This window comes from Ips typographus, linkage group LG2 (assembly GCF_016097725.1).
Source record: "Ips typographus isolate SLU linkage group LG2, UJ_Ityp_2.0, whole genome shotgun sequence".
Taxonomy (NCBI): domain Eukaryota; kingdom Metazoa; phylum Arthropoda; class Insecta; order Coleoptera; family Curculionidae; genus Ips; species Ips typographus.
Window position 1 is genome coordinate 23,999,557 of NC_138423.1, and position 24,164 is coordinate 24,023,720.

The window sequence follows — 24,164 nt, forward strand, 5'->3', positions numbered from 1 at the left end:
CTTTAGTAGTCAAAAGGTGAAAGCTTATTTATAACCTTAAAACAAATTTCTTTGGAAAGCTTGAATATCCGGTAATAGATTTTGGATGCAACTCCAAATAATCTAGTTATTAAGTGTCAAAATAAAAAGTTAATTAATTGTTTAGAAAACCTTTGTAATGGAAAGAAAGTTAACTTGGTGCAATTTGTGTTACTTTCCATTGAAAAAGTCTAAATTAAGGCATTAGAGTACCTAGAAAGGCCTTGCCAAACTGTCAGTTTTCCGATAAACTAAAAGAAATGGCATTAAAGACAATATTTTGTAGTTTTTGGTCTTGCATTTGTTCTTCAAGGGTTGTTGAAAAAAAATGTGTTTTCTTAAGCCAAAATATGAATGGCTTAAACAAGCGTTAGGTTTGTTTAAACTGTTTCAGATTGCAAAGTCAGTCAAGTCAGCTCTTTATGCTTTATAAGGTTATTTCAGTACGGCTTGTAGTCTAAAAATATGGCTGACCTATATTAAAGCAGTGAAAAAATTTTAGGAATTTTTTAGTACATAAAAAAAATGTTTTTCTACTATACACATCACTGCTATTTTTATCGTCTGTGTTTACTCCATACCGTAAAACTGCGGTTTATCGACTATTAATAAATGTAAACATATTATTGTGTCCATTCATAAGACCCTAGATGTTTAAGAAGCAAAACTGGGTCACCGACAAAATGTCACATTTTCTTATTCAAGAGGGTTATCGTCGTTCAATTAATTCGAAGATTGATTTATGTAAAGTTGTAAAGAATTTTTCTATTTTAGATAACGCGCCGCTGTGGTTGTTTTTAATTCCGGCTTAATCGATTTTATGTAATATAAAATTAATATAGTTTTAATAAATAATGTTTTCTGTGGATTTGTGTGTAACGAGCCCGATTAAATCTGACCGCTCACGAATCAATTAGCCGCAATATAATTCCGAAGCCGGGGCTCGCAATTTAGTCTCCATTTAACTGACGCCCTCATCCTAATGACGCTCTTATAAATGCTCAATTGAGCGTGTATAACAACGCGAAACAAGGAAAACCGATTAGTACCGGCGGTACGGCCATATCGGGATCCAATCGAAACGTCTTTTTTTCCCTCTGGATAAATATATCAAATAATGAAGCGCCGTATTGAAAACGAGCAATTCCGCGGTGTTCCGGTGTTTGAAAGGTCGCGAATTTAATAAGTGCCAGGGCACCGCATTCTGAAATGCCAAACAGGAAGCCGAGCCTTGTGCCCGACAACATTACATGCAGCTTCTGTCACCGGAGGCTAGTTTTATTGACTATTGATAGGTCAATTAGGTCATTCAACTTTCCAAATAACGACTCAATTTATATGCAAACGTAACAAAGTATATCAGCTTTTTTTATAGCTGTCTGTCACCATTTTATGTTTATTACTATTGCACAATAATTATTATTAAGTTAAACTCATTTGAAATACATGACAAACGAACATTTACAAGATGTGTGGGCAAGGTAACAAGATTTTGCAAACTTTGCGAATATTAATATTGTCCCCTTCAAAGTAGTTTCCTTGGGTTGCCAACAGATGTTGATAAGTAGATGTGTACATTTTGGAAAAAGGAACTAAATTCAATCAAATCAAAGAAATAAAGGGGTAAGGACCTAAAAACACGAAGCACTGTCCATCATAATCAATTTTATTGCAGTTGGTCAGTCAAAAGTTTTTATAGAGCAAACGTGTTTGAATTTCAGCTCACTCATCATTTTTATAGTTTTCTATGGTTAGTCTCTAAAAGTTTTCCATAGACTCTTTTAAGTTTTCAATCTTCAAGAGCAGTCAGTAAAAAGTTCTCTGCCTTGATCCCGAAAACCTGCATCAAAGAGTTTTCCAATTAAGGGTCTGACAACATGTGTACTGTATGTCACAAAAAAACCATCCAAACAGGGGAACCAGACAAGGCGAAGAAGAGTATAGGCAATTAAGAAAAGAGGAAAAATACATAAAGGCAACCTATGGAAAAACACCTGCAAGAATTAGAAACCCTCAATTCACAGCAAAATACAAAAAAATTCTTGCCTTGGTTTTTGCTAAATATCTGGTGACCCATTATTTAAAAAAAAAAAAGGAAAAACTGTTTTGAATTCTCGTCTTCTAAAACTACAATTCTTTCCCCATTTAACCGAGTTCGTAGCTCTGCTAGTTTCCGAAATACCTTCTCTAAACGTCGAAAAAACTCACCTTGTATACAGGGTATTTCAAATTTGACCCCTACCATTTCGGATTGAATGTACGAAAAAGTTTAAATTGGGGCAAAGTTGCTCAATTTAAAGTTCAACCAAATATTACGGTTTAATAAGTCGCAAACTCTTCAGGATTTAAGTCATTCTTCGGGTAAGGTTATTATTTATTTTAAATATATTTTTCAATAGTTCAAAAATTATGGTGAATTATAAATGTCCTTGTTCTAATTAATAAGGGTTATCTTCAAGAAACTCATTTTTCCCTACAATCTTCAGAGGGCAATCAGGCGATTCTGAAATGAGTGATGAAAGTCAATGTTAAAAAATAGTTAGTAGAGTTCCCTTGGTAGATAAAAATCCTGCATGATCGAATTGTTTCTTTCAAAAATTTCAATTATGCTTTTATTTTATTTAAAGTCAATATAACCATACTTCCCCTTTTTTTTCGTTGATTCGTTTGATAAAGTTTGATTTACATTTTAGACTTTGAAGTTTAAAAAATCATTTTCGATAAATAGAATGTCTCTGATTTTTGACTTATGGGGATTTAAAATAAGTATTTGCTTGAAATGTCATTTCAAGCTTCTTCACTGTTAAATTGACTTCCAGACGCTGCAGTTTTCAAAAATTCGAGCATTTCTTAAGCTCGAAGCCCTTTAAGGCCTGTTTTCAGCCTGAAAAATCGAGTTTTAAGGCTTTTTACGATCTTTACAATGTTTTTGACTTATTAGGGCTGAAAGCCACTGTCCATTGTCTTAAAAATGTCAGTTCAAGCTTCTTCACTATTAAATAGACTTCTAGACACTTCAGTTTTCAAAAATTCGAGCATTTCTTAAAAATCTAGACTGTTTTTAGTGCTTTAATGCTGTTTTCAGCCTGAAAAAGCGAGTTTTAAGGCTTTTTACGATCTTTACAATGTTTTTGACTTATTAGGGCTGAAAGCCACTGTCCATTGTCTTAAAAATGTCAGTTCAAGCTTCTTCACTATTAAATAGACCTCTAGACACTTCAGTTTTCAAAAATTCGAGCATTTCTTAAAAATCTAGACTGTTTTTAGTGCTTTAAGGCTGTTTTCAACTTGGAAAATCGAGTTTTAAGGCCCTTTACGATCTTTACAATGTTTTTGACTTATTAGGGCTGAAAACCACTGTCCATAGTCTTAAAAATGTCAATATAACCACACTTAAACTGTGTTTTTTGGTTTATTCCAGTAAGTTTTATGGATTTTTATAAAGTTTAATTTACATTTTAGACTTTGAAGTTTAAAAAATCATCTTCGATTAATAGAATGTCTCTGATTTTTGACTTCTGGGGATTTAAAATAAATATTTGCAAACTATCTGTAGATCACAGACATTTTATGAGCACATATTTCATTAAATACTATTATTTTTTGAACAACCTGTATTTTCAAAAGCATGTATTCCTGATTGATTGGATTAGAGCACTATGAAGGCACAACATTGGTAGATAGTATAATTTGTCTACTTGGGTTTAGTAAAACTCATCAACAAAAAATAACTTTTCATATGTTTTTCAACTCAAAGCCAACTAAAGTAAAATTAGTTTTTATTGAATTATTTTCTCATTTATGAAGCAAATTATAAGTTATTATGTATCACTAATATCAGAATAAAACGTATTATTTGGTGGGCTAAAAATCCAATATAGCGCCCATAAGAAAAAAGAAAGTTGAGTGCCAAAAAACGAAACGTTGTGGGGTAAATTTGAATCCATTATCCAAAAGCTGGGGAAAAGTGGCAATGAAAAGATGCTTTTAGTTTTGGGATATGTCTTCAAATAAGGTTAAAAATATTTCGGAATTTTTAAAACAGCATTTGGTTGAGCTTTAAATTACGCAACTTTACCCCAAATTAAACTTTCTCGTATCTCTTATGCTTTCTGAGATTTGAATTCGAATTTGAATTACCCTGTATACAAGGATTTATTGAATTTTGACCACCTTCTTAATTTGAAATTTCCAATATTTTCTCTTAAAGATTGGTCAAACTTACATAAATATTTCCAGAAAAGTGCATTGCTTAAATTAAGCACTTGAACTACGAAATCCTTGAAATGTTCCAATTTTTGATTCATATCAAGAATTCCAATCAACTCTAAAAGCTATAAAAAAACACCAATATACTTCCAAGAGCGTCATCCTTCTGACAGGACAGAAAAAATCCTCGATTTTATCGCTGCGAACTGTTAATTCACGTATCAAAGTGACGTTTAAGTGCTCTTTCGCTCGAGCATTTACACATGTGCCTAACTGAACATCGATGTCGCAACTGGAGCTTAACAAGCAAATTAGATTTGTTTTAGGCGTTGTTTTATCTTTAACGTCACTTTAAGCTTGACGAATTCCACTTTCAATTTCTACGTTCACAACGAGGAAGACGACAAACTGAAACGGAACGTTCGAAAATTACAAAGGCTATTCGTGTCGAGATTGTAATCGAAAGACGCCGTTAAATTAAATCTCGCAGTACCTCCTTGATAGCTTCCAGCATCTTCGGATGCTGAAGAATCAATAAGACTTGTCACGAACCTGCCATTTTTCCGATTTTACTCTAAATTATATCAGGCAGTATGGAATCCTCACAAGGGAGCACCCATAACTAAGCGGTTCAATGGGCACGTTTCAGTCATGAATGTTCTCATGTTTCGCGTGCTTGAATACCACCCAGCTAAAAATAGTACTGGTCAGTGGTATTCTTTTAAATAACTGTGACTAGTAATTACTATACTGATTAAAAATCGTTAATAAACATTGGTGGTACGCCATTACAAAAATAATTATTGCGCTCGTTTAATATATCTTTCAGCAAACGTTAATTCGATATAGCCAACTCCCGTTTAGGTTTACGTCAATGATGTCATCGTTTCTCATGAATGTTGACCTTCCTGAATAGTTTTGACTGAAAAGGAAGGTTTACTAATAAATATTAGCCACATGTGTGTGTTACATAGATTTTGTCTGAACATTCTATTTTCTATTTTTTTAAAGATGTAAGCAAGTGTTTTCGAGTTTTCTGGTCACACTTAATTTTACTTTATCATACCGGTAAATAAAGGAAAAAAACGTAATATAAAAGTGATTTCCCATATAAAAGTTAGAATTTTCTTTGTCCTTCAAAAAACAGTTGATTTGCTGGAGTGTCTAAGAAAACAGCTGATAATGACAGTTTCTTAAAATCCCCAATACAACTTTCTGTTTACTTAATGTTATGCAACCACGCATACTAAATTTGACAGGTTCTTGAAAACGTCTTCCTTATATTTTGTGTGTTTAATACTTTAGTGAAGCGAAAAATTGCATGGTTTATGTACTATTTCATACAAAGTTATTGTTATTTTAAACAAAGGATTTTTTTGGCAAATTAATGCCTACTAAATTTGACAATCCCTAAGGAAAGAATGGTCTTCGGTAATCGGTCTTCATTTTGCTGCATTACAAAAGTGAAAAATGTTACCGAATTTACAGATAATCTAGTAACTTTAATACATTTTATATTTTATCAATGGTTTTGGAGAAAAGTATGTTCTAAGTAATATTTAGAAAATATTTGTTAGTGAGTGAGGCTCCTTTTTTAAAAAGTATAACTATTTGCTTATTAATATAAAAGTCACCTGAAGACCATATTTTCTGATTGCCATGTGCATCTAAATCTAAAGTTGTCACGTGACCAATAAAAAATCGAGTTTTGATTTTAAAAGTTTTGTACAATTTTAAGGTAAATGCTAAAATTTCTCAAAACACACATGACTCGTACAAATGCAGTTTGAATTTGAATATGGTAACAAATTTAAAACTATACACATTTTATTACTTTAGAGTGATATGGTAAAACATAACAGATAGAACTTAAACTTAGTAGATAAAACTTTTAACCTTTTAAAGGGGCAATAGTTTTTGAGATATTTTGGATAAACAGTTTTTCAAAATTACCCTTTTCAATGGCTTACAAAATTCTGGAATGGCAATGGGTTCTCCATTGTCTCCAATATTAAGTAATCTTTTTATGGAACATTTCGAAGAAAATAACATTAATAATTTCAATTATAAACCAACAATCTGGTGGAGATATATTGATGGTGTTTTCTCAATATATCCATTCGGTAATGATCATCTCAAACAATTTCTAACTCACATAAACTCAATACAACCCACAATCAAATTTACAACAGAAACTGAACAAAATAACGAACTTTCTTAGACATTCTAATCAAAAAAGACATAAACAAATTTGAAACAAAAGTATACAGAAAACCAACCCACACAAATAGATATTTAAACTACAAATCCAACTATCCAATAATGGTAAAAAAAGGTATGTATTGTAAAAAGTTTCTTTGATAGAGCCAAAATTATTTGCAAAAATGAACAATTTAATAAAGAAAAATTATTCATTCAAAATGTTCTAAAAGAAAATGACTATCCTGAAACATTTATTAATAAATGTTTTAGGGATTTAGAACATCCAAAACAATCTGGAAATCAAAATCAAATTTTACCTTTTACTAACCTTTTTATTCGTTATTTTCCAGGTATTTCTGACAAAATCAAACGAATAGCTAAAAAATATAACATCAGAACAATATTTAGAACTCAAAACACATTAAGATCACACTTAACTAAAACAAAACCTCACAATGAAAATGAATCTACAAGAAACGTTATACCAGGTGTCCAAGAGCACCCTGGACATAGGAGATTAACATGGGAAAACGGTTTTGATTTTTTTGCGCCTGTATGGTTGATTTGATTGAAAAATCGTATTAATGAAACTTGTAGTACCTATCACGGACTAGTTTTCTGTATTTTTTTCAGATCTCTAACTTGAGCCCTTTCGTCGTAAAACACGAACAAAAATGAGAACATTTTAACTTTTTACCTGCACTGTATAGGCGGTTGTCGAGCAACCGTACCAGCAACAATGATCTGTTTACCCGTTGCCCGACAACCGCCTATACAGTGCAGGCCAAAAGTTTAAATTTTCTCATTTTTGTTCGTGTTTTACGACGAAAGGGCTCAAGTTAGAGATCTGAAAAAAATACAGAAAACTAGTCCGTGATAGGTACTACAACTTTCATTAATACGATTTTTCAATCAAATAAACCGTACAGGCGCAAAAAAATCAAAACCGTTTTCCCATGTTAATCTCCTATGTCCAGGGTGCTCTTGGACACCTGGTATATAAAATTCCTTGCGAATGCAATCAATTTTATATTGGTGAAACCTCCAGACCTTTAAAAAAACGTATTAAAGAGCACCAAAATTATTTAAGAACTGGAGACTGTCACAAATCTAATATATGCCAACACGCGTTTGATAATGATCATAGAGTCAAATGGAATGAATGTAGTATCATAGACAAAAAAACTTTTTCAAAAAGACGTAAAATAAAAGAAAGTGCATATATTAGATTAAACCATGACTCCTGTGTTGCTACATGCTCTATTAATATTGACCAAACTTTGTTAAATATTCTAGAGGAGGAGATAACAATTGGTCATATCAAACAAAACTGAAATTTCTTGTAATTTTGTTTTCATTATAAAACCCAGCTTTCACTACAACAATAGATAACCTTTCCTATTGGAATGACAAAAGTCAAAATTTATGTCAATTTTTATTGACAAAACCCTTCTCAGAGTTCCAAATTGAACATTATCAGGTTTAATATTTATTAAGTTGTTGTTTTCTGTGTTCTGCCGTTGTGTTCTTTCTTTTTTAGATTCTCTGAAGACGGTGGTAGATTTTCCACTGAAACGTCGGCGTTTTTAGGTAACAAGACCGAGTCTAAGTCAGTGGTCTTGTGTTGGAACGACTAGGTTAATGTTATTTTCAACTTAGTTGAAAATAGTGCGAAATTCCATTTTCCCAACAAACCTTTTTTTGTGTGAGACAGAAGACCCAATAAACAAAGAAAAAATGAGTAACTCGTCTCAACAAACATATAGAACAACCCTTTTTTTGTTTTTCTACAATATAGTTTCAAAATTGTAAAGGATTTTTTCATACTGTGCTAGTTTGATTTTTTGATTTTCTTGCAACAAATAAACATATTTCTACTTTTTATTCGTAAAACAATTTAACATCACTAAAGGGTGCAGTCAAAATGGCTTAAAATCCAAACGAAGCATTTTGATGACCAATCATAGTAGCATTACCCTTCCGATTGGCGATGGCGGCGTTTCTCATCAAAGTCAAGCGGAACTGCATCAACATAACCAAATAGGTGGCCGCTGAAGTAACTGTCTGCAAGAAAATACATGTTGACGTAATAATTTCCCTATATAGAGAGAGAAGAAATTAATTCAGAAAAAAATCAACTCGATTCCTCCAGTAATTGATCGTTGCGCCCCCCCCGCGATTGCAACAAGTAATTACTGGGTGTCGTGACGTTTCGAATTAAAAGGTTTCGCGTGTAGTTTACAATTACAAGAGCAGGAAAAAATTGAGATATCTTCCCTTCTAGGTGGTCGCGGACTACTGTATGCGTAAACAAGAAGAGTTTACTTCCGGTTGAAGCACATTTCTTGTATAGAGTGTCCCAAGAAACGACTCTCTGTTAAAGTCAACAATTGTTCCATAATTTATTACCATTTTCCCTGAACTCCCAGTCTAGACCCAGACAAAATACATTTCATAGTGCATAATATAATAGAAAAATGTAAAATTGGGGAATTGATTTTCAAATGTAAATGAACTCGGACATCAATCCATAAATAATTCATGGTACTTCTAGGTCGCTCATGTTCCATTCATTCTGATGCGCCCCGATAATTTCCATTACTCGAAAATTTTGAAGAATCAACTTAATAAAGTCAATACGTTTAAGTTTTTATTGCGAACGATACGTGTAGGTGCGCCCCCAGTTTAAAGGATTGGTACCAATATTGTTTTACACGTATTGGGCGGTACCCAAATTAATTTTTACTTACCAGAAGATGTTTTATGTTAGTAGTGATGTGGTATTTTTCTAAATAATGTTCATCCACAAAATTTGTATTGTCTTTTCATGAAAATGATATGCCTCAAATCAAGGCAAATTGTGCGTCATTACATGCGTTTCTTCTGTGTTTGTGTAATTTAAGTGAGACAAAATGTTGGCACTATTGCTGGCTTTTTTTATGTTAATCATACGTATATAAAAATATGGAAAATATCAAATAATACCTATATTTAAATGGTCAAAATATACAGGTGTGGTAAATCCAAAACCGACCATAGGAAAACCGCGTAACGGACAGAGAAACGTACATTATTGTATGCGCGGGACTAAGACAGAAAACGAAAAAAATATCAAGTAGGCCATATTTTCAGCGCGCTGTTGCCAAACGCCAAGTATCACTCAAATACCGTCGACAAAATAACTTGGCGTTTGGCAACAGCGCGCTGAAAATATGGCCTACTTGATATTTTTTTCGTTTTCTGTCTTAGTCCCGCGCATACAATAATGTACGTTTCTCTGTCCGTTACGCGGTTTACCTATGGTCGGTTTTGGATTTACCACACCTGTATGTGCTGTATATAGGGTGTCTAAAATATACCATTTACTATTGCTATCTTGGAAAAAGTTAAAGTATAAGAAATAAGTGAAAATTTCCTATCTTGCCTTATATGGCAGGTTGTACTAACGTATTTAAAGATGCTCTACCTAAGTTAAGATATAGTTTGACTGTGACAATTCAGTTGCAAAATGTTACAGTCAAATCAAAACTTGGCTTAGGTTGCCATTAAATACGTCAGTGCAATCGGCCCTTAATACAGGATACCTTAATTACGTATTAAGAATTTTTCGTCATCAGAAGAAACGCAATTGAATTAAAATTTTCAAAATTTCTTTGTTTTTGTCAGGCATTTTGGAATCGCGATTTTCCGGACTCAAAATTGTATTATGCAAGCTTAGAATTTAAATTTGTACATTTTTTTCTCTAAAGTTTCAGATTGAAAGGTACTTTTTAGGGTTGCGAGTACTTTCAACGTTTTGGATTGACTTTTTTGACAGTTGACAAAAATAACTTTTTTGTAAACTATTCTCTCTCGCTTAATTTTATTTAGTTTTTAAAGATTCAAAATGCAAAAAGATCCAAATTCTCCAACAGTATAACAAATTGAAAAACAAGATGGTATTTGACAGTGGCAATAAATTATCAAAAACTTCAGCTACATGTGACGTCATTCTAACTTTCCTTGATTGTCAGTATAAATCAACATTATTTTGACTATTAAAACTACAGGGAAGGCAAAAAAATATTTTTGCTCTCAACCTACTTACTGAAGATATTAGTTTCCTATTAATATTGGCGTAACCGTTCAGATTCATAACTGGTGGATTTTTCTCAATGGCGGTTAAGAACATGTGTACTTCCTGCCTGGTGCGCACATCCACCGATGATAAATTGACATTGAGAAGTCTTTCCCTAAACAAATCAATTTTTTTTTCATAAAAAATGTCATCTGTGCGAGCATTTACCGAAATTCCGGCCCCATTTTCCTGGAGGCGGCATGGGCTTCGTTGCAAATGATGCATAACAACGTGACGCAGTAAAAGGCAATAAGGAACAGGCCCGCTTCTTTGAACGACAGCCCGTGATCGAGGATTTCTGTTAAACACCCATAAGTCGCTACTATGGTCGTGAGCAGTACCAGCAGACAGTACAAGGCGTACATGCCACTATAAGCCGTACCTGAAATTGCACTACCATGTAATACAGCTGGCCAAACCAAGTATCTCTGTCAGGCCAATCTTGACCATTAATCTTATATTTGACACTTGCTTTGTTGGTATAAAAAAATCAGATTATAAATTTACCTAGTTGTTGCATCATATGAGACAAATCCACCCACAACTCCCTGTAATCATTCAATTTCTTAGCGGCATCCTCTTTAGACTCCAAAGCAAGAGACAAGTTTTCTGCTATCCACCCTGCAGCCCGTCCTTTTGCGGTACAATTGATGTACCACAAGGAACACAGGCAGTTCAGCATAGCTAAGATATGGTAGTACCCAAATGTGTGCCACAAGAGCATGTCCGGTTGCAGATAGTACTGGGCCAACATCACCAGAATCCCCACAACCCAAGAGAAGATACACAGCGAATAGGTGATTAACGTCAGATTGTGGAATATTATGGGAATACCAGTCATTTTGTAGTACTTTAACTAGAATAACAGTTATCAACACTGGAGAAATACTATATTAAATAAACCTACCTGAAATTTGGTCCACATGTTTTTGAATTTAGCCACTTGGTGTCCATTTCTCCACGCTCCTAATGGTAGCAAAAAATGTGGAATTAAAATACTTAGGAAAATCACCCCGTAGATATACTCGTCGAATCGTTTTCCCGGTTTAACGATTAAAAGTAACCTTTCTTTGAACACAATGCTCACAAAAATGGTTTCTACAATGTAAATGAAGTACGCCCAACAGGTCACCGCCGAGAACCACCTGAAGATGGTTTTTCCTTGCTGTCGCTCAATGGGCATGACACCCATTACTTGGAAAAGTACCAGCAAACTTTTGGTGGTGTCGTAGAAACTGTCGTACCGATCCAGTTTCTCCAAAAGCTCGTCGTCAGGTTCGTGTTCAGGCCGAAAACTTGTGGGCGTCACGATCCTGATGTTGTCACTTTTACGTCTCGAAACTTCAAGAGGAGGAATATAAGGATGAAGGTATTGTGGATTTAGATCCATGATCAAATATCTAGAACAAATTGAACACAAATGGATAAAGAATGATCTATAAAAATGATAGTATTTTTTTCTGTGTCAAAGGTAGAAAATTACTTCAAAAACGTTCATGTATACACGTACACAGATTGAAATTTTGATCCGATAGAGTAATTCAGTTCAATATTGTCCTTAAAGTGGATTGAACTATGTTTTTAGCGATGTGTACAGGTTTCAAAACCAATCCGGATTGAAATGACAACAATGACATGTGACCACCACAGTAGTAAATAGATCAATTTGGTTAAATCTACAACAATATGCGTTTTACCAGTTTTCTTCATTTTTAAATAATATTAGTAGCCTACGGGTTAAATGTGACCATCTTTAGATTAGTTCTTATGCTTTTCTAACCTAATTTAAAGTAAAGAGGATAGACAAGATTGAATCAAGGTTATTTTCATCCGATGGAAAAATCGGATCGAGTTTTAGACGATGTGAACATGGTCATTTGACGTTAAATATGCCACGTTGCCAGACGTTTGGTCTAGTTTTAGATGTAAATGACATTCTTCAAAATTGTTTAGATGCGTCGATATAGGGGGATAGTCTTTATTTTCTACGCTCACTGGATATTATTCAAAATTGACAAAAATGTCTACTTGGGTTATTGTATTATTTACTTTAAAATGGTTCAAAAGGATTCAAATCTGGTCATCTGTGAGGTTAACGAGTTAATTTTTGACACTGAAAATAGTCAAAAAACAGGATTTTTGGACTAATGTTTACTGGCGTTCAATTTTTTAGACTATAAGTAGTGTAAAACTGATCATTCAATCAAATTTTTTTTTTATTCATTTAAACTCTGGTAACAGTCCGAATTTTCGAACTATTTTAATTCTAAAAATTAGTGTTCAAGACGTAGCATTTAATGCCAAAATTGTTTACTTTCATAAATGAAGTGTCTGAAACTTAACTTTTACTATAAAAAATTGTTTAAAATTCGATTTTTCAGTCTTAAAGTACAGTGAAGCGTCTAGCAGTCAATTTAATACTGACAAGGCGTGAAATGGCATGTTTAAGCCTATGGAAAATATTTAAAAGCAAAGTAAAAAACTTGAAAAGTTAGTCTTCAAGTCAATTTTCATAAATCTAATGTCAATATCCTGTATTTAAGACTATTTTCAAGACTAAAATATTGAAATGTATTTTCAAATTATGAAAACTTACTTCAAATCCAAATTTTAAGCTTTTGATGTCACTTTTCATTGGTTCAGAGTCACTTTTTGATGTTCAAGAATTTTCAATGTTGAAATGTGTGAATTTGTAGTCAAAAATTCTCGATAAAGTAGTTTTTCATGGCTACAAGTCAATTTTCACTACTAAAGTTTTTAACTTATCTGAAAACTATAACGACCAACTGAAAGAGAGTTTTTAAGCCTCTCAAGTCAATTTTCATAGTTTCCAAGTCAATTGTCAAGGCTAAAGTCTTTCAATTTGTCTGAAAACTGGTTACAAATACAATTTTTAAGCCTCTCAAGTCAATTTTCACCGTTTCAAAGTAAATTTACTGGTTTCTAAGTCAATTTTCAAAACTAAAGCATTTCAATTTGTCTGGAAACTATGAAAACTGGCTACAAAGACATTTTTTAAGCTTCTTAAGTAAATTTTCATCATTTTCAAGACAATTTTTAAGTTGGGTTGAGTTGGTTTTGGGCCTTTGAACGTAATAACTCAATTATCCCGTAAACGAAGTTTCAAATCAGAATTTTATAAGAGATAGTTTATTTGTCAAATTGAACAAGTAAAGTAAAAAAAAACTGAAATTTTTGCAAAATATCGAGTGACGTAGAGAATAAGGCAGAAAAATGAAAACCATTATTGCTCCAGCGGTATGACAGTTATGACAAGAAACCGATTTTCCTTGAGAAGCATTTTTCAGGAAAATGACATAGTGTATGTATACTTATTTTTTTTGATGGGCTATCGAATGGTAAATTATTGACATTTAAACTGGACCACCCTGTATAGTCTTGACATCAGTTACCCAGTTTATTATACGTTACGTAATATTTTGTTATACCTAAAGACAAATAACCTGTTTCAATCGCAAATTATTATTATCTTAATCAAGACACGTAACTTTGACAACCTTAACGGACAGACATTTACATAAACAAGTTAAAATCTCGAATTGCAAACGATCATAATCAAAAACACACGTTGTCAAAGCAGAGATGATCGATTAGTACAACGTTCCCGATGCTTGCCAAAGATAAGAACACCATTCTTATACACGCACGAGTGCGGTAAACTTACCGTAATCTCACCTTTGTCTCGGCCCGCTGAGATTAATTAAAACTAGTCATCCGTTTATTAGAAATGATCAATCTTGATCAGCCACCGCATTTAGCCGAAGAAACGTGAATAAGTCTTCATTTTCTTTCTTGGAAATAATTTTCGTTGCGCTTTATGAATACGTAAAGATCTCGTAGATCATTGGCGTTGCCACGTCAATTTGCTAAGACAGCTCGAATGCAGCAAATCGACGTACGTCACTGGTGGTGTCAGGCGAGAAATGCAGATTAATTATTTGAGCAATTTTAATAGCTCCAACGATCAATCATCCCAATATGGAACTGCCCATCTGATATTAATAAGTCAGTACCTATTGAGCCTAATTGCCTGGTAAAATACAAAGCGTTCTATAAAAGCACCTTTTTGTTCGATGCTCTTCAATTATTTTTAATTGGCGAGTACATATCGGATGTCCCATATTATTGTACTGTGGGCGTATGGTGGAGATTTATATCGACGTTTTATTAACAGGAAACAACGATGTAAACAATAATTTGTATTTATTTTGTTGCAGGGCCACGACATTGGTCGCCTTCATTGATCTGTGTGTGGCCCAAAAAGCCGATACTCCCAAAAAAGACAAGAAATACTCCAAATATCCTCCAAAGGTAAGTTATTTTATATTGCTTAGACTTTTTAAATAAAAGCCAAAAATTTAATTTTGGTTTTTGGCCATAAATATATTGTTTTTTTATATTGTTTTTTGTCTGTGTTTTTCCCACTTTTAGAAGTTCTATGAATAAGTTGAAAACTTTTGACAAATCAGAAAATCAGGAAGAAGGAGAACAAATTAAGTCAAGTACTACAAATTATTTATTATCCAAAGGATGTCCAACATATTGAGAGTACAGAAACCAAAATAAGACCAATTGGTCAGTAAAAATTACATAGAGAAGAATATAAGACTCTATTCTGTAGAGTGTTGAGAGTCAAGAGTAAGAAACTATGAAAAGAGTTAGTTTGAATGAACGATTTTTTTTTAGAATATAGTGATATAATATCTTAGCAAATTTTTTAATCCTGAATTGTTTGATAATCCAGTCATTTTGCTCTTAAGTATACAACTTGCCGACTCAGGCAATAATTAATAAGAGATAGTGAAAAAAGGGTGCATATAAAAGGTGGTTCAAAAACAATGTTTACTCTTTTGAACACATAATGCGTGGTAGTACTTTTGTAGTAGTACTACATAGCCGAAAATGTAGCAGATCTTTCTACCAGATTAAAAAAGAAGGAGAACTCAAAATAAAGAAAAAAAGGCGTCAAAAGTGGACAATATTCTTGTCAAAGATAATATTTCTACTAGATTGAAAGAAGAAGAATTGAAAGTAGAAAAGAGAAGATATAAGAAAGACTATGAAATGGTACATATTTATCATTGCAAGAAGAGAATAACAATACACAACAATACAACTTTCCTGCAATAAGTGGTTGGAAAGAACCAGTTACGTTAAAATGAAACTTGAGATATTGTAAAAAAAAGTAAAATTATTTCAACTGTGAAAAAGTGCAAATAGAGAGAATAAAAACAAATTTTGGCAACTTCTGGCCAGATTCATATTTAAATAGAGTTTATACAGCATTGTGACAACAACGTATCTGATTGCTCTATTTTTCAATCTGACATATTTACGACCAGGAACATTTCTTCAACTCTTTGCGGCGTGTTTGCTCTGGCAACATTAACAAAGCTTCACACGTTGTAAGAGAAGATTTACGACCGAAATTAACCAATTACCACCTTAAAGAAATCGGAAGATAAGATAACAAGCAACGATCCGTCTTCCTTTACAAAATCTTCTCGTTGAAGCCGAATATTATCGTCCGCCTCGTTTTGAGCCGACGTACTTTTAATTGAGGCCGATTAATTTACGGAAAACAGTATCGCGTAACCGAAAAACTATATCGTACCGTGGAATTTCGTATTGTAAATCATATGGACGATGTTTCGATGACATTAAACAGACCTCACATGGTTTCCTAGAATTGCGTCGCCTTTAACTAGCCGAGTCCAACTCGAATTTGTTCCGATTAAATTATGTATGTCCATGCTGAACAGGAATTGTTGGGTCTGGAGAATTTATAAGGTCATTCCAGATCAAATACCAGTATGATGTAATGAGTGGCTTGGCAGGGACGGACTAGATATATCAATTTTTATGAACCGGAGAATGGTATCTTATAAATGTTATCATATTAACTGCACAAGTCTAGTACATCAGATCAGCTTCCTAGATACAAAATGAATTATGGAAAAAGTAAATGACTAAAGCAAATTTTATTTCCTAATGAGCACAATTTGAATTAAGACAAGAAAATGTCTTTAAAAATATGTGCAAATAAAAAAAACAGTCACGTGACCTTAATGAACACAGTTTTGAAATTCAACATTTTCTAGGACATCAACATAAATCTCTCAAAGTTCACATTGATAAAGAAATTGAGTTTAAAAATGATTAAAACAGTCACGTGACCTTAATAAATACAATTTTGTACGTTAAAATGTTGCGAAAAGTCAGATTAAAACTTTCAAAGTGTAAATTCAGTAAAAGAGCCTGAAAAAATAAATTTGAAACTGTCAAAGTTCAAATTGAAAAAATTTAGTTAAAGCAGTCACGTGACACCAAAAAAAAGTTTTATTTGCAACTGTCAAACTTCAAATGTTAACAAGGTAAAACAAATGATGTTAAAAAATAGTTAATATGCACCAGGTGTTTTCACAATCCCATTCCTACCCTTTGAGAAACAAATGACATTTAAAAATCTCCTCCTTTGACAATTGAATCCCCCATCCCTTTGCCTTTGGCCACCGCCTACTATACGAGAAAGCCTAGAAGGTGCTTGTCAAAAATTCCAATATGGCGGAAATAGTGGTGACAGTTTGTTTGTATTGTGGAAATTGAGTTTTGTGAGGATTAGATGAATTTTTACGGTTTAAAATCAAGACTTGAGGTTATTTGCGTAAGTTATTTTTGTTTGCTGCCGTTTATAAGTTTTTCAAGCCACATTGTCACAGCAATTCAGGAAAAAGCCCAATCGTGTCAGTTTTTTACTTTACAAAAAACCGGATCTAACTCAACAGTGGTTGAACACTTTGAAGTGGGACGATTTTACTCCAACATACTCAATGGTAGGTACAAGTGCTTTCTAGTACAGTAGACTTATTAGGTACTTGTTACATGCGCAGATACGTGAGGTTTATTTTAAAGCATCCTTCATTGTGAGAGCAACAAAAATAATTTTGAATGAATGTTCTTGGTAATAACATAAGAACCATTTACCAGTTTTACTTACCTAGTTTCAAGGATTTACCGATTTTCTTGTATTGAACAGTGTTTAAACTAGTTTGCTGTGTGTTGTACTTTCCAGGACAAATGTTCTAACCAATTTTTCAATTTTTAGGCTGGACTTGATTGTGTATAAAAAGTTAAGATTGCAGCGCCAGTTAAACTAAAATTGGGCAACCCGTTCCTAACCTAACATTTTAAATAATACGACACTGTCACTTCAGATTTATGAAACCAGTGCTAAATTCCTAACCAAAATCAACGTAAACAAACGAAGAAATGACAGCTGGAATGCCCGAAACTGTTTTCAAAACTGATCACCAGAGGGAGTATCTCTTATCTTGAAACGCCAATACATATCTCGATCAGGAATAAACCTTTCTTTGATTTTTCACTCACAACTTGCAATCAACTACACGAAATAATTTAAAAAAAAAACATATTTCTTACTACATCTGCATACGTTTGTGTATAAAACGAAAACCCGACGAACAACGTCGTATAGAGGGCGGTGCTTTGGCACATTTTGACAGTTTGACAATGATTATCTCTTGTTTTTCGGAATGGCGGCCAATTTTTCCAAAGCCAACTAAGATACACACAGATCTAAACACGATGGTTTTCTACGTAAAAACGGTCTTTCATAATGTTTAACTTTTTTTGTTAAGAATCTGTAAACAAATATTAAAAATGCACTATATGGCCTTTTTCCAATTTTCCATAATTCCAGAATAACTGGAGCTTAAAAATCTCTAAAACTTTCCCCATTAAACCGACTCTATTTATGTTACCGAGATTGCAATTTGTGTGGCACCAATTTAGGACATACTGTATATATTACGTAGTGGATGAAATATTGGTTATTCAGTTTAAAAATTACACAAATTGCAAAGTTATACCACAGTTATACATACTTATAAGTTCTTCGGAGATAGATCGGGTCAATTTATGGCAACTTATGTAAATTTATTCTAAAAGCTACCCATTACAGAAAATTGAATAATTTAGTACTTTAACCAGAAGAACGTTATATGATATAAGTTAAGTTATAAATCACAAAAGTATAAAAGACAAATTTTCTGAGAATATTTAAAGCGTACTTTAATACATCATTGTATATGCAAAATATGTAATACGAATGAACGTCCAGTATTTTGTAATTTGATTATTCCCTAGAGTGTGTACGTATAAATTAAACCGCGGTGCTGGTAATTTCAAATGAAAACAAATACGACTATTAACGGTCGTTTGATTCGCAAAACTAGGTCTACAAAGTTTATGTGTGTGAAAAAAATAAACAACAAAATTTAAGGGTCTTTAACCGTAAAAGGTTATCGACCGCATAAGCGTACGCGAATTTAATTATTGAGCTTCACAAAAATCCAGTGTCACGGCATCACATAGATCGCATTAATTGCTCTATTTATAGTCTGAGCGAGAAAGTAATTTAAAATATGCCGGTAAATCAACCATCAGCGCTGACACAATCCGGGTTTGGGAGCCTTAACCACAACACTTCCTATACATTGTGCCCGAGCCATTTAAAATAATTGCAGCAGACCACAGGACGAAATGGGAAAAAGAAACCAAAAAGCGAAGAAGAAAAGGAAAGGAAAACGGAATCATTTATCAAACAACGCGAGCCGACATACCGGGCGATCCTTTTTGCCGATGACGCAACTCATTGTCGAATTAACGGAATCAACTGCGCGGAAAATTAGGAATTTTGTCGAGTTCGAATCGCTTTTGAGCTTTAACTTTAACGTGCACTGTTGCTGTAGGATAACGGTTTTCAATGTGTGGAAAAATAGTGGGATCCTATATCCTAGTAAATTTGATCAAATGGTTCAAAGTAGGAGATCATAATCAAATGCCTGAGAGCCTAGAGAAAGAAATAATAATGATGGTGTGAGCTACACAGTGATTTTAAAAATATGTTTAACACACAAAAAGTGCTTGAAAAGACTCTATCCAAGTTTAATACACGGTTGGTCCATCTCTTTAAAACGATGTAGGTACTCCAGAAAAAAAACGAATTAAATATTTAAATTCTACATTTGTAGCTTTTCTGCGTTTCTAATAATAAAGGAAATACGAGGGGGGTTTCAAATTGTCATATTTTCAAAATCACCCTGTAGTTAAGAAACGAAGACAGCTGTGGAAGGTTCCTGTCACAAAAATCGAGCACAAGTTAGCAAAAATCGCATTGATCTATATACCTTTGCTTTTGGAGGTAACTTGAATTTTCAGTAATGCAGACTATTTATTATTCGTAGCATTTAAGGTTAATGATTGAAGAAGCTGTCAGTGGATATACTCAATAGGTTGAAGCACACTACAACTCGTGCAAGTTCATTAAATTAAAATACAATCATTTGTAAATTGAAAAAATGACACTGTTCTACTTATTTCTGGTGAACAAACAATTGTATACATTCATAATATACAAGGCGGTACCGAATTACGAATTCACTTACGGTATCGGAACCTCGACGGGGTACGGTAGAAAAGAGAACCAGCCGACATCGATATTATGACAGATAATACAGTTTATACCGGACTCGTTAGGCATAAATAATGGACCCTTTGTGCGATGAATTGTTATCGTTGCTCAGAGTCGTTTTCTATTCATCAAACCGGAGAACGTGAGCGGCGTGCATGCGTAAATCCGACCGAAAAAATTGCGCGTTTCTTTAAAAGCAAAAATTCCTCGGATGATTAAACGGTTTAATTATAAACAGCAGGTAATTAAAACAAACAGTCTGAGAAATTGAGATCCACGCAAAGCTTCGTTATTTGCCCAATTTATATGGAAAACCAATAATTAACTAGTCGACAGCGAGAAACTGTTAATAATAAAGAGAGGCGTGGATAGAGCCGACAAAGATTTAACATGTTATATAAATTATTAGTATGTATAAAGTATATTATGTTATTAGGCGTAAAAAGAGGCGATTATTGTGCTGAGTTTGGAATTGAGTGAAGCACAATAATCGCTTTCTACGTCCGTGTAACGTATACTATTTTTTTTTCAAGCGGCATGTATACAGGGTGTATGGATTTAAGATGTTTTGACCGGAAAACCCAATTTGTTGGCTAGTTAGGATAATACTAGCATACATAATTTGGTCAATCATTTTAACACAATCTTATAAATTCAACTTTTTCATTAGGCATAATAAACCACTGATTTTTCATGTTTGTTTGCTTTATTCCTTGCATTACAAACTTTTTATATTCACAACACAATTAACATAAATTAAAATATCAATTAATAGAAAAATGTAACTAATAATCTACACATTTTCTTTGTCGGTATTCGAACTATGAACCGTCAGTTTAAATGAGCAATTTTCAAATTTACAATTCTGCCATAAATGAAATTCCTGCCCCTTTACTTCATGGTCTACATTTAAAGTAGGTTGTTGTGGTGGGTTTGTTGAAATTACTGGTTCTCTGATATCATCTGTGGTATTCTTCTCCATTGGTATTAAATTACAATCATTTACATCCAGAATTTTCATTGCTGTGTCATTTTTATTTCTTAAAGAATCGTCAATGTAGCCTTCTGCTACAGTTGTAAACCTCCAACCACCGTGTCTTTTCAATGAGCAAATGTCTCCACCATTATCTACAAGAAGAGTTGCAGAGGTTCGGCGAAGACAGTGACCAGTATATTCTTTGACATCAGCCAATTTCAAAAACAACGCTATTTCCTTGGGAATACTTGAGATTTTGTGAATACCCATTACAACTCTGTGGCAAACTCCATTTTGATATTTAATGAAAAAATGATCTGTATCAATAACATCTGGACGAAGAGACAAGTATCTTTTACAAATATTTATGTAAAATTCTCCAATAATTGTAAATGTTCTGGGCTTGTAATTTTAACCAGAATTAATTTTTCCATGTACCTATTCAATATGTTCAATTCTCAAGTTTACCAGTTCATTACATCGACATGCCCATGATATGCCGTATATTAAAACAACCTAAAAATGTTGAATATAGGTATTAAAAAAAAACATAAATTCATTTTTGTTTCGGATCTTACCTTCATGGCTAAATACTTTTTGTCAGGTGCTTCTGTTAAAAAAGTGTCTACTTGGTTTAGCTGCATAGTTTTCACTTTTTCGCTTTAAAAATGCTTGCACCTTTTTATACGATAGAATATTTATACTGTCTATAATATTTAGCTCAGCTTTAAGCATGGAATATTGCGCCCACATTGTCGAACTCTTCAATGATTTACTTAAATGGGCAAAATAGGCCAATACAACATTTTCGGTAAAATTGACCGCTTGGTGTTCTCTGGCCCAAGTGGTGAATTTATTGTACGCTCGTTCATAAATTTCGCGGGAGCTGCCAGGAATTAAATTATTTAGCGTATTTGACGCTATTGCTGCTAAAACAGGTGGTGTACAACTTATTTTATCACTATCACTCATTTCGGCGATTTAGGTCGCTTTACGGCTTCACTGAAACTTTATTTGACAATACAACAACGCAATTAGAATTTTGAATTAGTGTGCCATGGACATCACGATTTTTGACAGATGACACAGTGAAAGCGTAATAAGGTAAACATAGGATGTGTATCGTTTCCTAGCCAGGTTAACAGATTAATTCGGACTGGTAAATACATATATAACGGTCCATGAAAAATAATCATTCTCATAGAACAACGGAGATTTGAAGCCAGAAAACCAGAGCAAATGGGCGATAAAATTTTTGAAAGCCTATTTTCAAGAACCGCGTTCCGTGTAAATTCGGAGCGCGTAACCGTAATCGACAGATGACGCTAGACAGCCATGATACGCCCTCTGTTAGACAACTTTGGAAATAGTTTCGTATTTTTATCATGTTATGGTATTAGCCGTGTTGTGTCAATCAGTTTTTGTCTTTTTGTGTCAGTCCGTTTGTTTATGGTGATTTTGAATTTGATCACAAATTTAGCCCTGACACCTTCAGGAAAACTGTATTTCAGAATAAGAACATGAAAGGATTGTATTGCAGAGCCAAGCCTGACAAGCCAATCAAAGCAAAGTAAGTGTTGCATTAATTTCATCTGCTTTTTTCTAAATGCAACGCTTTTAGTCTGAATCAAGTTCTGGACATTATTTTTTTACCTCCTAGGATATGAAATAGCCTTTCTACGCCGGCAGTACAGGTACACAATAGGCTTATTTTAGACCGCTTGAAAAAAAAAGCATTTTTTAAAACAAGTTAGTGCTAACATTATTCTTTTACGTGTTTTTTGGTCTCTCAAAGAGTTTTTAGTATTGCAGGTCAGTCTGAAGGGTTCACAATGAAAACGCTATTTTAATAAGATTTTTATTTTTACAGATTGTTTTCAAGTTTAAAACGACGAAAAATTTGAAAAGTTTTCTATTATTACAGGTGTTTTAAGCGAGATTTTAGCTGTATACTTTTGTTATTCTGAAATTATATTCAGCATTGTATCAAAAAATCAATTAAAAAACAGTTTGATGGTTTTAAGTAAGAACTGTATTTATATTTGATGAAATGAGATAAATAATAATTTCTTCAAATATGTCACTTTTGACAAGTCATCAAAATCATTGATTTGTATCTTGTATAGTAGTGTATTACAATACTCAACAAAAAGGTTAGATTATTGTAGAGAAAACCATTTTGATCGCAGCGTCAAGATAAACATTATTATACAGTATAGTTTACTATTTTTTTCATTCAACATATTGAGTAAGTAATAATTTAACTTGGAGACAAAAGACAACACAAAAACAAACCGAAAAAGACGATTACTTCTTTGTCTGGGATGTTGTTATGTCATGTCCTTTTGGTGGTGATAGGTCAGTATATAAAAGTGACACTTAAAGGACACTTTTAATACATTTCACTTAAGGCTGCAAAAGTCTGATTGTCCATTAGGTTCAGGTAAATATTGCATCCAGAAATGTCTAGAAATGCAAACATTATTAAATACTACCAGATAAGGCAAAGTCAAGAATGATGGATTCTGAAATTAATTCGCAACAGACAACTATTACAATAATTGACATGATTACACGTTACAGCATTCACTACTACAAGCAACCGAGATCTCGCAACGAGATAAGAAAGAGAAGTTTCAACATTTTTTCCTTTTTCTTGAATGGTTCTACAATAAAGCGTCCAGAACGATCTGTTATTCTAATCCAATAACATTGCGCGCAACCCTGTCCATCTTTGTACCGCGGCTCTGAGATAAATTGACGCAAATCCTCTTAGTTTGAGGCGAACGCTTTAAATAATCCAAAGCCACGAATAAACTACACGTAGCTTAATCTTATCAACACGATCATTCGATTAATAGAATTACGATCGAGATTAAACGTAAGCAGAGGCGAGTGCCCGAAATCAATGGATCGGCAGGCGCCTAATTAAATTCCGGGGCGGAAATTAAGGTCCCAACCAAGATTGCGTTATGGCCGAACGATATAAATCGGCGAAATAACAACAAACCGGTGGCTTGTGATTGTTATTGCACTTTTAGTAGCTGTCACAATTGATTTTCGACCGTAATAAAAGCGGTCGGAAAAATAAACTTTCGGCACTCTGGCGCTTTCGCAGTCAATAAAAA

The 24,164-nt window shown here is 33.5% G+C and overlaps 2 protein-coding genes and 1 long non-coding RNA gene across 4 annotated transcripts in view; 1 reads left to right on the forward strand and 2 right to left on the reverse strand.

The window, feature by feature from the left end:
• Positions 1–24,164, forward strand: part of LOC145724146 (thrombospondin type-1 domain-containing protein 4-like) — an 84,389-nt gene that overhangs the window by 14,508 nt on the left and 45,717 nt on the right. The window contains exon 2 of the mRNA XM_081972263.1: positions 14,785–14,878. Within this exon, the coding sequence (XP_081828389.1) occupies positions 14,785–14,878 (94 nt within the window). The remainder of the gene's footprint in view (positions 1–14,784; positions 14,879–24,164) is intronic.
• LOC145724160 (gustatory and odorant receptor 22-like) lies at positions 8,297–20,193 on the reverse strand. Of its 2 annotated transcripts, none has more exons than XM_081972286.1 (6): positions 20,035–20,193; positions 11,454–11,946; positions 11,054–11,402; positions 10,715–10,928; positions 10,517–10,661; positions 8,297–8,493 (listed from the first exon to the last, which is right to left on the reverse strand). In XM_081972286.1, exons 1-6 carry the CDS (start codon positions 20,127–20,129, stop codon positions 8,359–8,361), a joined length of 1,431 nt encoding a protein of 476 aa, XP_081828412.1. In that variant the 5' UTR covers positions 20,130–20,193; the 3' UTR covers positions 8,297–8,358. The 2 variants fall into 2 exon arrangements, with proteins under 2 accessions (XP_081828412.1, XP_081828413.1); XM_081972287.1 differs by lacking the exon at positions 20,035–20,193 and adding an exon at positions 17,565–17,691.
• LOC145724204 (uncharacterized) lies at positions 20,748–21,745 on the reverse strand. The gene is made up of 2 exons (XR_014176953.1): positions 21,615–21,745; positions 20,748–21,552 (listed from the first exon to the last, which is right to left on the reverse strand). It is a non-coding gene; the product is annotated as an uncharacterized LOC145724204 (long non-coding RNA).

Coding starts and splice junctions, on each gene's coding strand:
- LOC145724160 (XM_081972286.1), bottom strand. CDS start 20,129: ATGCCTAACGAGTCCGGTATAAACTGTATTATCTGTCATAATATCGAT. Junction 10,662..10,714: donor AAAATGGGGCCGGAATTTCG/GTAAATGCTCGC, acceptor TGATTTGTTTAG/GGAAAGACTTCTCAATGTCA. Junction 8,494..10,516: donor ATAGGAAACTAATATCTTCA/GTAAGTAGGTTG, acceptor ATTTTCTTGCAG/ACAGTTACTTCAGCGGCCAC.